At 41.1% G+C, this 20230-nt stretch overlaps 1 protein-coding gene across 2 annotated transcripts in view; it reads right to left on the reverse strand.

The window, feature by feature from the left end:
• LOC139757125 (calcium-independent phospholipase A2-gamma-like) overlaps positions 1–20230 on the reverse strand; it is a 174311-nt gene that overhangs the window by 50696 nt on the left and 103385 nt on the right. For both annotated transcript variants that reach the window (XM_071677226.1, XM_071677225.1), the window contains exon 6: positions 8906–9024. In XM_071677226.1, coding sequence (XP_071533327.1) covers positions 8906–9024 — 119 coding nt within the window. The remainder of the gene's footprint in view (positions 1–8905; positions 9025–20230) is intronic.

The raw sequence follows: 20230 nt of genomic DNA on the forward strand, positions 1-20230 counted from the left end.
CAATTCACTCTATTACTTGCATGCCTTTCACCATCCTGCATGTTCAGGCCCTGATCACTCAAAATCTTTTTCACTACATCCTTCCATCTCCAATTAGGTCTCCCACTTCTCATTCCCTCCACCTCTGACATATATATCCTCTTGGTCAATCTTTCCTCACTCATTCTCTCCACGTGACCAAGCCATTTAAATACACCCTCTTCTGCTCTCTCAACCACACTCTGTATATTACCACACATCTCTCTTACCCTTTCATAACTTACTCGATCAAACCACCAAACACAACATATTATCCTCAGACATCTCATTTCCAACACATCGACCCTAATCTGCACAATCCTATCAATAGTCCACACCTCGCAAACATATAACATTGTTGGAACCACTATTCCTTCAAACGTACCCATTTTTACGTTCCAAGATAATGTTCTCACCTTCCACATATTTTTCAACACTCCCAGAACTTTCGTCCCCACCCCCACCCTCTGACTCACTTGCGCTTCCATGGTTCCATCTGCTGCCAAATCAACTCCCAGATATCTAAAACACTTCACTTCCTCTAGTTTTTCTCTATTCAAACTTGCCTCCCAATTGACTTGTCCCTCGACCCTACTGTACCTAATAACCTTGCTCTTATTCACAGTTACTCTCAGCTTTCTTCTTTCATACACTTTACCAAACTCAGTCACCAGCTTCTGCAGTTTCTCACCCAAATCAGCCACCAGTGCTGTATCATCAGCGAACAACAACTGACTCATTTCCCAAGCGCTCTCACCCACAACTGACTGCATACTTACCCCTCTCTCCAAAGCTGTTGCATTCACCTCCCTAACAACCCCATCCATAAACAAATTAAACAACCATGGAGACATCACGCATCCCTGCCGCAAACCGACATTCCACTTTCCTCTCTTCATACTCGTACACAAGCCTTACATCCTCCATAAAAACTTTTCACTGCTTCTAGCAACTTGCCTCCCACACCATATACTCCTAATACCTTCCACAGAGCATCTCTATCAACTCTATCATATGCCTTCTCCAGATCCATAATTGCTACATACAAATCCATCTGTTTTTCTAAGTATTTCTCACAAACATTCTTCAAAGCAAACACTTGATCCACACGTCCTCTACCACTTCTGAAACCACACTGCTCTTCCCCAATCTGATGCTCTGTACATGCCTTCACCCTCTCAATCAATACCCTCCCATATAATTTCCCAGGAATACTCAACAAACTTATACCCCTGTAATCTGAACACTCACCTTTATCCCCTTTGCCTTTGTACAGTGACACTATGCATGCATTCCGCCAATCCTCAGGCGCTTCACCATGAGCCATACACACACTGAATATCCTCACCAACCAGTCAACAACACAGTCACCCCCTTCTTAATAAATTCCACTGCAATACCATCCAAACCCACCTTCTTGCCAGCTTCCATCTTCCGCAAATCTTTCACTACCTCTTCTCTGTTTACCAAATCGTTCTCCCTAACCCTCTCACTTCGCACACCACCTCGACCAAAACACCCTGTATCTGCTACTATATCATCTAACACATTCAACAAACCTTCAAAATACTCACTCCATCTCCTTCTCACATCACCACTACCTGTTATTACCTCCCCATTAGCCCCCTTCACTGATGTTCCTATTTTTTCTCTTGTCTTACGCACTTTATTTACCTCTTTCCAAAACATCTTTTTATTCTCCCTAAAATTTAATGATACTCTCTCTCCCTAACTCTCATTCGCCTTCTTTTTTACCTCTTGCACCTTTCTCTTGACCTCCTGCCTCTTTCTTTAATACATCTCCCAGTCATGTGCACTATTTCCCAGCAAAACTCATCCAAATGCCTCTCTCTTCACTTTCACTAATAACCTTACTTCTTCATCCCACCACTCACTACCCTTTCTAATCTGCCCACCTCCCACACTTCTCATGCCACAAGCATCTTTTGCACAAGTCATCACTGCTTCCCTAAATACATCCCATTCCTCCCCCACTCCCCTTACGTCTTTTGCTCTCAACTTTTTCCATTCTGCACTCAGTCTCTCCTAGCATTTCCTCACACAAGTCTCCTTCCCAAGCTTGCTAACTCTCACTATTCTCTTCACCCCAACATTCTCTCTTCTTTTCTGAAAATCTCTACAAATCTTCACCTTCGCCTCCACAAGATAATGATCAGACATCCCTCCAGTTGCACCTCACAGCAAATTAACATCCAAAAGTCTCTTTTTCACGCGCCTATCAATTAACACGTAATCCAATAATGCTCTCAGGCCATCTCTCCTACTTACATACGTATACTTATGTATATCTCTCTTTTTAAACCAGGTATTCCCAATCACCAGTCCTTTTTCAGCATACAAATTTATCTTGCCTTAATCTTATGACAGTGACAGTCTTTACATGTACAATAACTGGAAGTAGTTTCTTTCAAAGTTCTAATATTGTGCAACTGAAAGAACTTTTACCATGTTTGTATTACATCTTACATTTATTTTCACATCTCTAATAGTTGAATCTTAGTCTAATGAGGAAATTTTCACTTCATGTCTGTGGGGCCTGGATGTGGATGGGGAGCTGTAGTTTCGGTGCATTAAAAATGACAGCTAGAGAATGGAAGTGAGCAGATGTGGCTTTTTTTTCATCTGTTCCTGTTGGTACCTTGCTAACATGGGAAAATGGCAATCAAGTATGAAAAAAAGTAAGAAAAAATATCATGTAGAATTTTGAAAATTTCTATTAGATCATCTGAGTTTACATTGTTTTAAGGAGAATAATTTAAGTTACTTTAGTCTCTCCTCATAAAGCTTATTCCATGAAAAAAAATCTTCAGGTTTGGTGACCAAAACTGAACAGCATATTCTAAGTAAAGTACAGCTAGGGTGTTACGTAGGATGAGTAATGTATCCTTTGTGCCTCATATTTCCAGATATGAATCCCTGCACCCTCTTACCCTTATTGTGTGCATCTAGGTGAAGTTTTCTGTGCTTAAGATCATTAATGATAATCATTCAAAGGATAGTTTCATCCTTACCTTCTACTTATGATCAGCCAAGCATTTCATATTCATGAATTATATTTTGAGGGCCAAAGTACATTACAGTACACTATATTTGTCTACAATGAAATCCTTTCCTATGTCCTCTTCATTCTATCAGTTTGTCTAAAGCCCTTTGAAACTTCAGGTAATCTTCCTCTGACAAGGCTATGTCTGATTTTATGTCATCACAGGTTTTGAAATTCTGCTGGTGAGTCCTGCCTCGAAGTTGCTGATGCAGAAAAGGAAAAGTATGGGTCCTAGGAATAAGCCTTTGTGGTATCCCACTTATCATGTAAAGCCAGTTGGGCACTTTTCCATTTAATACCACATGTTTCCTTTCTAAGAGAGTCTGCTATCCAAGCACAGATTTGATTTCCTATACTGTTATGATTTTCCCTAGCAATCTATTTGGTGGTGCTTTGTTAAAGGCTCTCTGAAAGTTCAAATATATAACATTGGAGGGTATTTTGTGGTCCCAGTTATGATACTTATGAATATATAATTTATGAGTAAATAATTCAATCAGATTTGTTAAAAATGAGCTTTATTACAAAAACCATGTGATGGTTACAGTGTATAGTCATTTGTCACTCTATTACGATGAGTAAGTAGGGTAGGCAGAAGGAGTGTGATGAGTATGCAAGAAAGAAGTATGGTTGTTGTGAGGGCACAGTTTCAGAGAAATGTTATGGAAAGCATACAGGTAAGGAGGAGGGTGAGATGGTTGCAGCAGTGCAGATAGACAGGAAGGCTGTGAAAGGGTGTATATGAGAAAGGTTGTGGTGAGGGTGCTGGTCGGAACTAGCAGATGGGATGGAATATTGGTGAGGTGTACAGATGTGGGGTGTCAAAGAGAAGGAGAGATATGAAGTGTGGTGTATGAAAGTGAGTTAGACAAAATACCTTGACATGGCCTAGTCATGTGAGGAGGCTGACAAAGAGAACATATATTAAGGGGAAGATATCTGGTATCTTGGAAGGATGAAGTGAGGCAATATATTGGATAAGGGACACAGAAAAGTGTGACAGAAGTAGAGCATGCTAGGGAGGTGCATTTGGATAGGGCAGTCAAGACACTTTTCAGCCAAAGCAGCTATTTCTCCCTCTAAGAGGGACTTGTCATGGGAAACAAGAAATCATACATATAGAAAAAGAGCCATACAAAACAGAATGCTGTAAAACTCTGATTATGGAACACGGAAAACCTTTACCAAAAAATTATACTGGTACAATTAGAACAAAGATTTGCTTCATATACAAAACCATTTTGGTTGGCCTCAATAAGGGTTAAAACAGTACAAGGTCCTAGCTTAAATGGTTTCCCAAAGAGCTGCTGATTCTCATCATTCTATCTATCTATCTATCTATATCTCTGATGCCTTTTCCCTCCATGGCATGGCCATGGCAAAAAGCCTTCACTTATCCCTGTCCTTACATGCCTCCCTTGCACACACCATTCCACACATTCCTCCATTTCTCTCCCTTCAGTATTCCTCCATCCTATTTGCCCATGTCACAGGTGATCTTCCTCTCACATTAACCTCTTTAATTGTACCATCTTACACTCTCCTTGTAAACTCTCAGTCTTGCATTCTTTCCAAATGCCCAAACTACTTCATAGTATTACATTTCACCCATTCTACCACTCCACAATTTATTCCCTTAGCATTCCCTTCCATACCACATCTCTCATACACCCTTCATCTCTTTCTTCATTCCATCTAGTTACACAATATGCTCTTCTCAAATAGCTCATTTTCACAGCCTGGATTCTTGACCTCTGTGACTTATTCCATGTCCATGTTTCAGCTGCATAGGTCTGGGTTGGGAGGACTAATGCCACCCCTTAATCCTCTCTTCACTTCCATACTTACACCTCTACCCTTCATTATTCTATTCAGGAACCCAATAACTGTGCTACTCTCCTTTATCTCTCCTTCCATATCACCATATTTACCCAAGACAGCTCCTAAATACTTAAATTCTCTCATTTCTTCCAGTCTTTCTCCCCCCATCCTAAGCACAATTTAGTACACCTTTCACTCTATATGGTTTTACAAAATCTATACCCTCACTCTGTTTCCTTTCAAACACCATTACTTTACTTTGACTTGCATCTAACTCCAATCACCTATGCTTACCTATAAAACACACATTCTTCAGCAACTCCTCTTCACTCACAGCAAACAACACAGTATCATCTGCAAACAGGTTTGCCACTATCCAACATATCTCACTGCTGCTTTCCATCTCTGCAACACTTTTCCCTAGTTCTGCTTTCATCTCTCTTATCACTTCATCCATATATATATCAAAAAGCCATGGGGACATCACACAGACCTGCCTCACACCTACATGTATCCCAAAACTTTTGCTTAACTCTCCATCCACTCTTACATATGCATTTAATCCTGTATAGAGAGCATTCACACCATCCAACAGTTGTGCCCCTACCCTATATATCCTTAACACATCCCATAAAGCATTCCACTCGACTGTCATACACTTTCTCCAGCCATAAAATCTGCATGCAACTTCTTACCTTTCACTAAATACTTTTCCATGGTCATCTTTACCACAAAAATCTGATCCACACATCCCCTACCTTACCTGAGACCCCCATGCTCTTCACTTATTCTGCACTCAGTCACTTCCATCACTCAATCAATCAACATTCTTGCAAACACTTTTCCTGGTATACTTGACAGACATTCCCCTACAGTTGTTACATACATACTTAGTACCTTTTCCACTGAATAAAGGAACAATAATAGCTTTCACACAATCCTCAGGCACAACTTTCTGTTTCCATGCTAAATTACATATCAGATGCATCCACTCTATCACACTTTCTCCTCCATACTTCAGGATTACAGTTGTAATCCCATCCACTCCAGGTGCCTTTCCTACTTTCAGCCTCATTATTGCCCCTCCTACCTCCCTTTTTGCTACTGGTCCTTCACTTGTATCCTCTTCCTTCCATCCTCCATAACCATGCATGTAACAAATGTTGCCCCCCATTCTCCCACATTCATCAGTTCTTTTGATCTTCCCTGCACTTCTTCCTTTTGATTCAACAACTCCCCTTCCTTACTTTCCACATTAACATTTCCACTCTTACATCCACCTCTTTCTTTTTTCACTTCCTTCCAGTACAGTTTCTCATTATCCCAAAACTTTTCACTTATCTCTCTACCAAAATCTTTATCTACTCTTTCTTTGTTTTCCTATACCAGCTTTTTAACATTCTGCTTCCCTCCTCCTCCTCTGCTAAATTTCCACTGGTACATTCCTATCAAGCAATATACCGTAAGCCTTTTTCTTCTCTTTCACAGCGTTTCCAATCTCTTCTGTCCACCATGCACTCCTCTTTTTATTCCTATATCTCACAACCTTGTATCTAACTACTAATTCTACAGCCATTAATAGTATATCTCTAAACATCTGAACACCTCATTCACACATAACTGCATCCCTACATTCCATGCACTTCCATGTAAGCTTTCAGTTACCTTTTTTTCATACTCCTCCCTGCACTTTTTCTGATTTATCTTCTTGCCAACACTTTAACCTCTCTGTTCTTCCTTGCTCCCTGATCCTCACCCCTACAAGAGCCACAAAAAGGTCAGTCTCCAAAAAATCCTCTCACGACTCTAGGATCTAGCATGGCCTTTCTCAACCTTTCATCCACTGCCACACAGTTAATCAAAGCCTTTTGCCCTTCTCTTCCAACATTCCTCATCTATGTATATCTGTGGATCATCTTGAGCTGAAAAAAGGTGTTTGCAGGGAATAAAGCCCTCTAAGTACAAATATCCACAAGCACTTCTCTTCCAACATTCCTCATCCATGTATATCTGTGGATCATCTTGAGCTGAAAAAAGGTGTTTGCAGGGAATAAAGCCCTCTAAGTACAAATATCCACAAGATAACTTTCATTCTCATTTACTCCAGGCACTCCCCACTTACCAACTATCTCATCAATTTCATCACATCCCACTTTTGTATTAACATCATCCAACATGACTATTTTTCTCTCATTCTCAAAACTATTTATACAATCATTCAAATTTCTCTAGAAAAGTTTCATTTCATCCTTACTTTAAACAGTCTTCATATTCAAAGGCACATATACACATACCTATGCATAATTCATAATTCCAATCTTTCCTTTCATCCACATTATTCTTAATTCATTCCATCCATGCTCTGTAACACTCTCAATGATAGCAGAATTGCACATCCTTCTTTCTCTCTTCCCTGATACTTTTCATTCATTCCTGCCAATACCACACCTCCTTCCATGCCCTCCCATAACATGCATTCATCATTTCCATTTTCACTCCACACATCCTGCCCAAGGATATGGGTTTTCCCAATCCCCAGCAAATCCAAGCAACAACTTTTAAACCTCTCCACAAGATACTACCTTTTACTTTCACCAGTCATCCTATTCCCATTCAGAGCCATCACCCTCAATCGCTCGTCTCTTTTACTCTCCAGCATAACTGGTGGACTCCACTGCTGCTTCTTAGCCTTTTGTGCCTCACCCTTGACAGGTCAGTAGCAGAGGACAACTCTTGCGGTGTTCCCTAAGGCAGCAAGGCTCATAAATTGCCAAAAAACTAAAAAGTCACAGCACCCCTCAGGTATTTGTCTAAATTTAAAAGGGTTGCCCTGATGGAGTTGGGCAATGTCTCCCCTTTTAGTTCCACCCCTAAGGGGTGTATTAAAGATTATCATATGTATGGATAAAAAGATTCTGCACATAAGAGAGTCCCAATTCTTTTAAGAGTGGGTTAAAAGCATAATTCCCTTAACTAATGAAGTAGTCTCAGAGATGGGAATAACTCTAGGATGGTTTATTATTCAAACAACTAAGGCTCATTCACCAAAAGAAAGCTATCAATATTTCCTTTTTGTCAGAGTCATGGTCCAGTTTACTCAAGCCAATAAAATAAGATATGTAAGAGGAGACAGGTATATCTGCACTAACTACAATCCTTATTTGAGTATGCCTACAGCAAGTACAATTCAATTATGGAACAGGAGGAAAACAAATCTTTAACTGAAGACTGACCCTGCACGCAAAAAGGTATACTTTCATATGGGAGCCTAATTATTAGCTTTACAAAAAGGAGGCCCAGTATTGGTCTAGTCCATTTGAAACATACTTTTGGGATAACAAATATGCTAATACATCTTGATGTCTTCAAAATGATGTTACCAGAACCAAACCCTTCTTCTGTACTCACAAGTCATTTATGTGATACCATTTACTATTCTGAAAAAAATCAATCACTGCTTTCGAATTAAACAGGTGTTGTCAGGATTCAACAATAAAGATAAAAATCATTTGCAGCAAACTGATTCTTCAGCTCCATAGCAAAAGCCTTCAAAAATCTTTGCCTTTGCTAAATGATTTTTAGGAATTATCGACTGTTACAACAACATCCTCCATGGTGCCATAAAGTCAGTTATCCTGCTTACATAACACTCCTTAATGAGAGTTATTCTCTCTCTTAAAGCTCAAAAACTGATCCTGATTTTACCTTGAATCTAAGGTACCTCATGCATGCTTTTGCAGAACTTATTACTTGATATAATCACATTATTCAATACAGATAATAACTAAGTTCTAAATTGTGATGAAGTCTATGTGCTTAAAACATATGATATGAGACAAAGTTATATATTCAGAAAACTGAAAATACCACTTACATACTCAGAAAAATATGAAAATACCACTTACGTATTCAGGAAATTAAGAAAAAGCCACTTACATATCCAGGAAAATATGAAAATATCACTTACATATTAAGGAAAATATAAATATGCCAACACCTTACCCATCAAGACTGCAAGAATAGCACCTGTAGACACACCGCATATGTAATCAAATAGTTTATATACAGGATAACCAGCTTCTTCTTCAATCTTTCGCAGCACTTCTAAGGCAACCAAACCCCTGGTAAAAGAAAAGAATTTTGAAGAATGCAAACAATGACAGTCAGATGTAGACTGACTATGAAATAACATATCTTTTTTCTTCATTCTTGATCACCATTTCCCACGTTAGAGGTAGTGCCAGAAATAGAGAAAGGATGCATCTGATCACATCTTTTATAAATAATATACCACCATAATAAAACTGAAAGTTAAGTATAATTAACGAAAAATATTTCTCTTTTCTTTGATTTCAAAAGCTGGCAAGAAAAATATAAAACTGCATTTTGTGGTTTACAAATTAATCTTGGTGAAAAAATCTATACTTATTTATCATATTTTGTTGCTGTCTCCCGCATTAGCGAGGTAGCGCAAGGAAATAGATGAAAGAATGGCCCAACCCACCCACATACACATGTATACACATACACGTCCACACACGCACATATACATACCTATACATCTCAACGTATACATATATATAAAAACTCAGACATATACATATATACACATGTACATAATTCATACTGTGTGCCCTCAATCATTCCCGTCACCACCCCACCACATATGAAATGACAGCCCCCTCCCCCCAAATGTGCGCGAGATAGCGCTGGGAAAAGACGACAAAAGCCACTTTCGTTCACACTCAGTCTCTAGCTGTCATGTATAATCAACTGAAACCACAGCTACCTTTCCACATCCAGGCCCCACACAACTTTCCATGGTTTACCCCAGACACTTCACATGCCCTGGTTCAATCCATTGACAGCATGATGACCCCAGTATACCACATCGTTCCAATTCACTCTGTTCCTTGCACGCCTTTCACCCTCCTGCATGTTCAGGCCCCGATCACTCAAAATCTTTTTTCGCTCCATCCTTCCACCTACAATTTGGTCTCCCACTTCTCATCGTTCCCTCCACCTCTGACACATATATCCTCTTTGTCAATCTTTCCTCACTCATTCGCTCCATGTGACCAAACCATTTCCAAACACCCTCTTCTGCTCTCTCAACCACATTCTTTTTATTACCACACATCTCTCTTATGTTTGAAGGAATAGTGGTTCCAACAATGTTGTATGGTTGCGAGGCGTGGGCTATGGATAGAGTTGTGCGCAGGAGGATGGATGTGCTGGAAATGAGATGTTTGAGGACAATGTGTGGTGTGAGGTGGTTTGATCGAGTGAGTAACGTAAGGGTAAGAGAGATGTGTGGAAATAATAAGAGCGTGGTTGAGAGAGCAGAAGAGGGTGTTTTGAAGTGGTTTGGGCACATGGAGAGAATGAGTGAGGAAAGATTGACCAAGAGGATATATGTGTCGGAGGTGGAGGGAACGAGGAGAAGAGGGAGACCAAATTGGAGGTGGAAGGATGGAGTGAAAAAGATTTTGTGTGATCGGGGCCTGAACATGCAGGAGGGTGAAAGGAGGGCAAGGAATAGAGTGAATTGGAACGATGTGGTATACCGGGGTTGACGTGCTGTCAGTGGATTGAATCAAGGCATGTGAAGCGTCTGGGGTAAACCATGGAAAGCTGTGTAGGTATGTATATTAGCGTGTGTGGACGTATGTATATACATGTGTATGGGGGGGGTTGGGCCATTTCTCTCGTCTGTTTGCTTGCGCTACCTCGCAAACACGGGAGACAGCGACAAAGTATAATAAAAAAAAAATAAAAAATAATCTCTCTTACCCTTTCATTACTTAATCAAACCACCTCACACCACATATCGTCCTCAAACATCTCATTTCCCGCACATCCACCCTCCTCCTCACAACTCTATCTATAGCCCATGCCTCACAACCATAAAACATTGTTGGAACCACTATTCCTTCAAACATAACCATTTTTCCTTTCCAAGATAACATTCTCGACTTCCACACATTTTTCAATGCCTCCAGAACTTTCGCCCCCCTCCCCCACCCTACGATTCACTTCTGCTTCCATGGTTCCATCTGCTGCCATATCTACTCCCAGATATCTAAAACACTTTACTTCCTCCAGTTTTACTCCATTCAAACTTACCTCCCAATTAACTTGTCCTTCAACCCTACTGTACCTAATAACCTTGCTTTTATTCACATTTACTCAGCTTTCTTCTTTCACACACTTTATCAAAATCAGTCACCAGCTTCTGCAGTTTCTCACATGAATCAGCCACCAGCGCTGTATCATCAGTAAATAACAACTGACTCACTTCCCAAGCTATCTCATCCACAACAGACTGCATACTTGCCCCTCTTTCCAAAGCTCTTGTATTCACCCTAACAACCCCATCCATAAACAAATTAAACAACTATGGAGACATCACACATCCCTGCTACAAACCAACATTCACTGAGATCCAATCACTTTCCTCTCTTCTTACATGTACACATGCCTTACATCCTCGATAAAAACTTTTCACTGCTACTAACAACTTGCCTCCCACACCATATATTCTTAATACCTTCCACAGAGCATCTCTATCAACTCTATCATATGCCTTCTCCAGATCCATAAATGCTACATACAAATCCATTTGCTTTTCTAAGTATTTCTCACATACATTCTTCAAAGCAAACACCTGATCCACACATCCTCTACCACTTCTGAAACCACACTGCTCTTTTCCCAATCTGATGCTCTGTACATGCCTTCACCCTCTCAATCAACACCCTCCCATATAATTTACCAGGAATACTCAACAAACTTATACCTCTGTAATTTGAGCACTCACCTTTGTCCCCTATGCCTTTGTACAATGGCACTATGCAAGCATTCCGCCAATCCTCAGGCACCTCACCATGAGTCATACATACATTAAATAACCTTACCAACCAGTCAACAATACAGTCACCCCCTTTTTCAATTAATTCCACTGCAATACCATCCAAACCCACTGCCTTGCTGGCTTTCATTTTCTGCAAAGCTTTTACTACCTCTTCTCTGTTTACCAAATCATTTTCCCTAACCCTCTCACTTTGCACACCACCTCAGCCAAAACTCCCTATATCTGCCACCCTATCATCAAACACATTTAACAAACCTTCAAAATACTCACTCCATCTCCTTCTCACATCACCACTACTTGTTATCACCTCCTCATTAGCCGCCTTCATTTGTTCCCTTGTCTTATGCACTTTATTAAAACATCTTTTCATTCTCCCTAAAATCTAATAATACTCTCTCACCCCAACTCTCATTTGCCCTCTTTTTCACCTCTTGCACCTTTCTCTTGACCTCCTGCCTCTTTCTTTTACACAACTCCCACTAATTTGCATTATTTCCCTGCAAAAATCTTCCAAATGCCTCTCTCTTCTCTTTCACTAATAATCTTACTTCTTCATCCCACCACTCACTACCCTTTCTAATCTGTCCACCTCCCACACTTTCTCATGCCACAAGCATCTTTTGCGCAATCCATCACTGCTTCCCTAAATACATCCCATTCCTCCCCCACTCCCCATACCTCCTTTGTTCTCACCTTTATCCATTCTGTACTCAGTCTCTCCTGGTACTTCCTCACACAAGTCTCCTTCTCTAGCTCACTTACTCTCACCACTCTCTTCACCCCAACATTCATTCTTCTTTTCTGAAAACCTCTACAGATCTTCACCTTCACCTCCACAAGATAATGATCAGACATCCCTCCAGCTGCACCTCTCAGCACATTTACATTCAAAAGTCTTTCTTTCGCGCGCCTATCAATTAACACGTAATCCAATCATGCTCTCTAGCCATCTCTCCTACTTACATATGTATACTTATGTATATCTCTCTTTTTAAACCAGGTATTCCCAATCACCAGTCCTTTTTCAGCACATAAATCTACAAGCTCTTCACCATTTCCATTTACAACACTGAACACCCCATGTACACCAATTAACCCCTCAACTGCCACATTACTCACCTTTGCATTCAAATCACCCATCACTATAACCCGGTCTCGTGCATCACAACCACTAACACACTCATTTAGCTGCTCCCAAAACACTTGCCTCTCATGATCTTTCTTCTCATGCCCAGGCGCATAAGCACCAATAATCACCCATCTCTCTCCATCCACTTTCAGTTTTACCCATATCAATCTAGAGTTTACTTTCTTACACTCTATCACATACTCCCACCACTCCTGTTTCAGGGGTAGTGCTACTCCTTCCCTTGCTCTTGTCCTCTCACTAACCCCTGACTTTACTCCCAAGACATTCCCAAACCACTCTTCCCCTTTACCCTTGAGCTTTGTTTCACTCAGAGCCAAAACATCCAGGTTCCTTTCCTCAAACATACCACCTATCTCTCCTTTTTTCTCATCTTGGTTACATCCACACACATTTAGACACCCCAATCTGAGCCTTTGAGGAGGATGAGCACTCCCCGCGTGACTCCTTCTTCTGTTTCCCCTTTTAGAAAGTTAAAATACATGGAGGGGAGGGTTTCTAGCTCCCCACTCCCGTCCCCTTTAGTCACCTTCTACAATACCTGAGGAATGTGTGGGAAGTTTTCTTTCTCCCTTATCCCCAAAATCTATGTTCACTTTTAACTATTGTACTAACAGTGGCATGTGATACTATCACCAGTTATAATGATAGAGTTATAAGGTATAAAAAAGAACATTGTTTACAGAATTCATTCTAATACATTTCACTACTGGGCTACAAAAAGTGAGGTGTGAAAACTTAAAAACTGTTTCTCTCTGTGTGGTTTCCTGTGAGCTGTTAGATGCCTCAGTAGATCTCCTGGGAACAGAAGCTTCAAACACCTCGTTCTGTAACCTCATTTACAAATCATCCAAACAGCAGCAACTGCTCATTTCAGAGCTCCCATCAATCAGTATCTACTATCCAGTGATATCTTCAATATCCCACCAGCTACCAATCTGCTCAATCCAAACTGCTTATATTTCCCAGGACCCTGACAGAAACCACAGACAGTAAAGAAAAAAGTTTTCCCTAAGTGAGGGAAAGGTAGGAAAGAAAGTAATAGGGAAAAAATGCTTATAGGTCACCACCTAGAGAGAGTGAGAGGTTTTCATTGTTCTCTCCAGGGTCAGCAGTCCTACACGAAAATGAGAGGAGAGCACAACAACATGGAGGATGAATGTATATAAAAAACTTCTTATGTGGTATAGTTGCATGGATGAGCAGATGGAAAGGAACCAGAATGCAAGCAAGTATGAATATGTACAAGTGCATATATGAATATGTCTGTGTATGTGTATGTATATGTATGTATATGTATGTGTATGTGTGTGTGTGAAAGAAGAAAGCTGAGAGTAAATGTGAATAAGAGCACGGTTATTAGGTACAGTAGGGTTGAGGGACAAGTCAATTGGGAGGTAAGTTTGAATGGAGAAAAACTGGAGGAAGTGAAGAGTTTTAGATATCTGGGAATGGATTTGCCAGCAGATGGAAGTGGATCATAGGGTAGGGGAAAGGGCAAAAGTTTTGGGAGCATTGAAAAATGTATGGAAGTCGAGAACGTTATCTTGGAAAGCAAAAATGGGGATGTTTGAAGGAATAGTGGTTCCAACAATGTTATATGGTAGCGAGGTGTGGGCTATAGATAGAGTTGTGAGGAGAAGGGTGGATGTGTTGCAAATGAGATGTTTGAGGACAATATGTGGTGTGAGGTGGTTTGATCGAGTAAGTAATGAAAGGGTATGAGATATGTGTGGTAATAAAAAGAGTGTGGTTGAAAGAGCAGAAGAGGGTGTTTTGAAATGGTTTGGTCACATGGAGAGAATGAGTGAGGAAAGATTGACAAAGAGGATATATGTGTCAGAGGTGGAGGAAATGAGAAGTGGGAGACCATATTGGAGGTGGAAAGATGAAAGGATTTGTGGGGCCTGGATGTGGAAAGAGAGCTGTGTCATTATACATGACAGCTAGAGACTGAGTGTGAATGAATTTGGCCTTTGTTGTCTTTTCCTAGTGCTACCTTGCACACATGCGGGGGTAGGGGGTTGTCATTTCATGTGTGGCGGGGTGGCGATGGGAATAAATAAGGGCAGACAGTATGAATTATGTACATGTGAATATATGTATATGCCTGTGTGTGTATATATATGTATACGTTGAGATGTATAGGTATGTATATGTGCTGTGTGTGGACGTATATGTATATATATGTGTATGTGGGTGGGTTGGGCCATTCTTTCGTCTGTTTCCTTGCGCTACCTCGCTAACGCGGGAGACAGCGACAAAGTAAAATAAATAAAATAAATAATTATTTATTATACTTAATCGCTGTTTCCTGCGTCACTGAGGTAACACCAAGAAACAAAGAATGGCCTAGCCACTCATATTTATTTTCCTTTTTATTTTACTTTGTCGCTGTCTCCTGAGTTAGCGAAGTAGAACAAGGAAACAAAAGAAAGAATGGCCCAACCCACTCACATACACATGTATATACATACACATCCACACATGCAAATATACATACCTATACATCTCAATGAATACATATATATATACACACACAGACATATACATATATATATACATATACATACATGTACATAATTCATAGTCTGCCTTTATTCATTCCCATTGCCACCCCGCCACACATGAAATAACAACCCCATAACCCTGCATGTGTGCGAGGTAGTGCTAGGAAAAGACAACAAAGGCCACATTCGTTCACACTCAGTCTCTAGTTGTCATGTATACTGCACCGCAACCACAGCTCCCTTTCCACATCCAGGCCCCATAGAACTTTCCATGGTTTACCCCAGCCGCTTCACATGCTCTGGTTCAATCCATTAACAGCACGTCGACCCCAGTATACAACATCATTCCAATTCACTCTATTCCTTGCACGCCTTTCACCCTCCTGCATGTTCAGGGCCCAATCACTCAAAATCTTTTTCACTCCATCTTTCATTTTCCAATTTGGTCTCCCACTTCTCCTTGTTCCCTCAACCTCTGACACATATATCCTCTTGGCCAATCTTTCCTCACTCATTCTCTCCATGTGACCAAACCATTCCAAAACACCCTCTTCTGCTATCTGAACCACTCTCCTTTTATTACCACACATCTCTCTTACCCTTTCATTACTTACTCGATCAAACCACCTCACACCACATATTGTCCTCAAACATCTCTTTTCCAGCACATCCACCCTCCTCCTCACAACTCTATCTATAGCCCATGCCTAGCATCCACATAACATTGTTGGGACCACTATTCCCTCAAACATACCCATTATTGCTTTCCGAGATAATGTTCTCGACTTCCACACACTCTTCAACGCTCTTCAACTTTCGCCCCCTCCCCCACCCTATGATTCACTTCCACTTCCATGGTTCCATCCGCTGCCATATCCACTCCCAGATATTTACAACACTTCACTTCCTCCAGTTTTTCTCCATTCAAACTTACCTTCCAATTGACTTGTCCCTCAACCCTACAGTACCGAATAACCTTGTTCTTATTCACATTTACTCTCATCTTTCTTCTTTCATATACTTTACCAAACTCAGTCACCAGCTACGGCAGTCTCTCACCCAAATCAACCACCAGCGCTGTATCATCAGCAAACAACAACTGACTCACTTCCCAAGCTCTCTCATCCACAACAGACTGCATACTTGCCCCTCTTTCCAAAACTCTTGCATTCACCTCCCAAACAACTCCATCCATAAACAAATCAAACAACCATGGAGACATCACACACCCCTGCTGCAAACCAACATTCACTGAGAACCAATCACTTTCCTCTTTTCCTACACGTACACATGCCTTACATCCTCGATAAAAACTTTTTACTGCTTCTAACAACTTGCCTCCCACACCATACACTCATAATATATTCCACAGAGCATCTCTATCAACTCAATCATATGCCTTCTCCAGATCCATAAATGCTACATACAAATCCATTTGCTTTTCTAGCCACTCATATACACATATATATACATAAATGCCCACATACAAACATATACTTTTTCTTTTCATGCTATTCGCCATTTCCCGCGTTAGCGAGGTAGCGTTAAGAACAGAGGACTGGGCCTTTGAGGGAATATGCTCCCCTGGCCCCCTTCTCTGTTCCTTCTTTTGGAAAATTAAAAAAAAACAAGAGGGGGAGGATTTCCAGCCACCTGCTCCCTCCCCTTTTAGCCGCCTTCTACGGCATGCAGGGAATACGTGGGAAGTATTCTTTCTCCCCTATCCCCGGGGATAAAACATATACCTATCAACATATACATACATACATACACATACATTACATACACATTTATATGTTCATACTTGCGTGCCTTCACCTGTTCTAGTCGCTACCCCTACCCACTGGAAAACAGCATTGCTATCCCCTGCTTCAGTACGGTAGTGCCAGGAATACAGATGAAAAAAAGCCAGATTCATTCACACTTTGTCTCTAGCTGTCATGTGTAATGCATTGAAACCGAAGCTCCCTATCCACATCCAGGCCACACAAAACTTTCCATGGTTTACCCCAGATGCTTCACATGACCTCGTTCAGTCCACTGACAGCACGTCAACCCTGGTATACCACATCATTCCAATTCACTCTCTTCCTGCACGCCTTTCACCCACCTATATGTTCAGGCCCCGACTGCTCAAAATCTTTTATACTCCATCCTTCCACCTCCAAGTGGGCCTACTGCTTCTCCTTCTTCCCTCCACCTCTGACACATATATCCTCTTTGTCAGTATTTCCTCACTCATTCTCTCCATATGTCCAAACCATTTCATCACACCCTCTTCTGCTCTCTCAACCACACTCTTTTTATTACCGCACATCTCTCTTATTCATTCCCATCGCCACCCCGCCACACATGAAATAACAACCCCCTAACCCTGCATGTGTGCGAGGTAGTGCTAGGAAAAGACAACAAAGGCCACATTCGTTCACACCCAGTCTCTAGTTGTCATGTATACTGCACCGCAACCGCAACAATTCATTACTTACTCGATCAAACCACCTCACACCAAATATTGTCCTCAAACATTTCATTTCCAACACATCCACCCTCCTCCATAGAACCCTATTACCATATAACATTGTTGGAACTACTATTCCTTCAAACATACCCATTCTTGCTCTCTGAGATAACGTTCTCTCCATCCAAACTTTCTTCATCACTCCCAGAGCCTTTGCCCCCTACCCAGCCCTGTGACTCACTTCCGCTTCCATGGTTCCATCCGCTGCTAGGTCCACTATCAGATATCTAGAACACTTCACTTCCTCCAGTTTTTCTCCATTCAAATTTACATCCCAATGAACTTGTCCCTCATCTCTACTGAACCTAATAACCTTGCTCTTATTCACATTTACTATCAAGTTTCTCTTTTGACACACTTTACCAAACTCAGTCACCAATCTCTTTAGTTTCTCACATGAATCAGCCACTACAGCTGTATCACTGGCGAACAACAACTGACTCACTTCCCAGGCCCTCTGATCCACAACAGACTGCATACTTCCCCTCTCTCCAGAACTTTAACTAAAACCAAAATTTACCTCCCTAACCAAGCCATCCATCAACAAATAAAACAATCATGGGGATATCACACACCTCTGCTGAAGACCAACATTCACTGGGAACCAATCACTTTCCCCTCTTCCTACTTGTACACATCCCTTACTTTTATTCATTTATTTATCTATTTATTCATTTTTATTTTTTATTTTATTTTTTTTTTTGCTTTGTCGCTGTCTCCCGCGTTTGCGAGGTAGCGCAAGGAAACAGACGAAAGAAATGGCCCAACCCACCCCCATACACATGTATATACATACGTCCACACACGCAAATATACATACCTACACAGCTTTCCATGGTTTATCCCAGACGCTTCACATGCCCTGATTCAATCCAGTGACAGCACGTCAACCCCGGTATACCACATCGATCCAATTCACTCTATTCCTTGCCCTCCTTTCACCCTCCTGCATGTTCAGGCCCCGATCACACAAAATCTTTTTCACTCCATCTTTCCACCTCCAATTTGGTCTCCCACTTCTCCTCGTTCCCTCCACCTCTGACACATATATCCTCTTGGTCAATCTTTCGTCACTCATTCTCTCCATGTGCCTAAACCATATCAAAACACCCTCTGCTCTCTCAACCACGCTCTTTTTATTTCCACACATCTCTCTTACCCTTACATTACTTACTCGATCAAACCACCTCACACCACATATTATCCTCAAACATCTCATTTCCAGCACATCCATCCTCCTGCGCACAACTCTATCCATAGCCCACGCCTCGCAACCATACAACATTGTTGGAACCACTATTCCTTCAAACATACCCATTTTTGCTTTCCGAGATAATGTTCTCGACTTCCACACATTCTTCAAGGCTCCCAGGATTTTCGCCCCCTCCCCCACCCTATGATCCACTTCTGCTTCCATGGTTCCATCCGCTGCCAGATCCACTCCCAGATATCTAAAACACTTTACTTCCTCCAGTTTTTCTCCATTCAAACTTACCTCCCAATTGACTTGACCCTCAACCCTACTGTACCTAATTACCTTGCTCTTATTCACATTTACTATTAACTTTCTTCTTTCACACACTTTACCAAACTCAGTCACCAGCTTCTGCAGTTTCTCACATGAATCAGCCACCAGCGCTGTATCATCAGCGAACAACAACTGACTCACTTCCCAAGCTCTCCCATCCCCAACAGACTCCATATTTGCCCCTCTTTCCAAAACTCTTGCATTCACCTCCCTAACAACCCCATCCATAAACAAATTAAACAACCATGGAGACAACACACACCCCTGCCGCAAACCTACATTCACTGAGAACCAATCACTTTCCTCTCTTCCTACACGTACACATGCCTTACATCCTCGATAAAAACTTTTCACTGCTTCTAACAACTTGCCTCCCACACCATATATTCTTAATACCTTCCACAGAGCATTTCTATGTATTTATCTATTTATTTATTCTATTTATTTTGCTTTGTCGCTGTCTCCCACGTTAGCGAGGTAGAGCAAGGAAACAGATGAAAGAATGGCCCAACCCACCCACATACACATGTATATATATACACATACACACACGCAAATATACATACCTATACATCTCAATGTATACATATATATACACACACAGACATATACATATATACACATGTACATAATTCATAGTGTCTGCCTTTATTCATTCCCATCGCCATCCCGCCACACATGAAATAACAACCCCCTTCCCCCCCTCGTGTGCGTGAGGTAGCGCTAGGAAAAGACAACAAAGGCCACATT

The sequence above is a fragment of the Panulirus ornatus genome, chromosome 24, assembly GCF_036320965.1.
Source record: "Panulirus ornatus isolate Po-2019 chromosome 24, ASM3632096v1, whole genome shotgun sequence".
NCBI classification, from domain to species: Eukaryota; Metazoa; Arthropoda; class Malacostraca; order Decapoda; family Palinuridae; genus Panulirus; species Panulirus ornatus.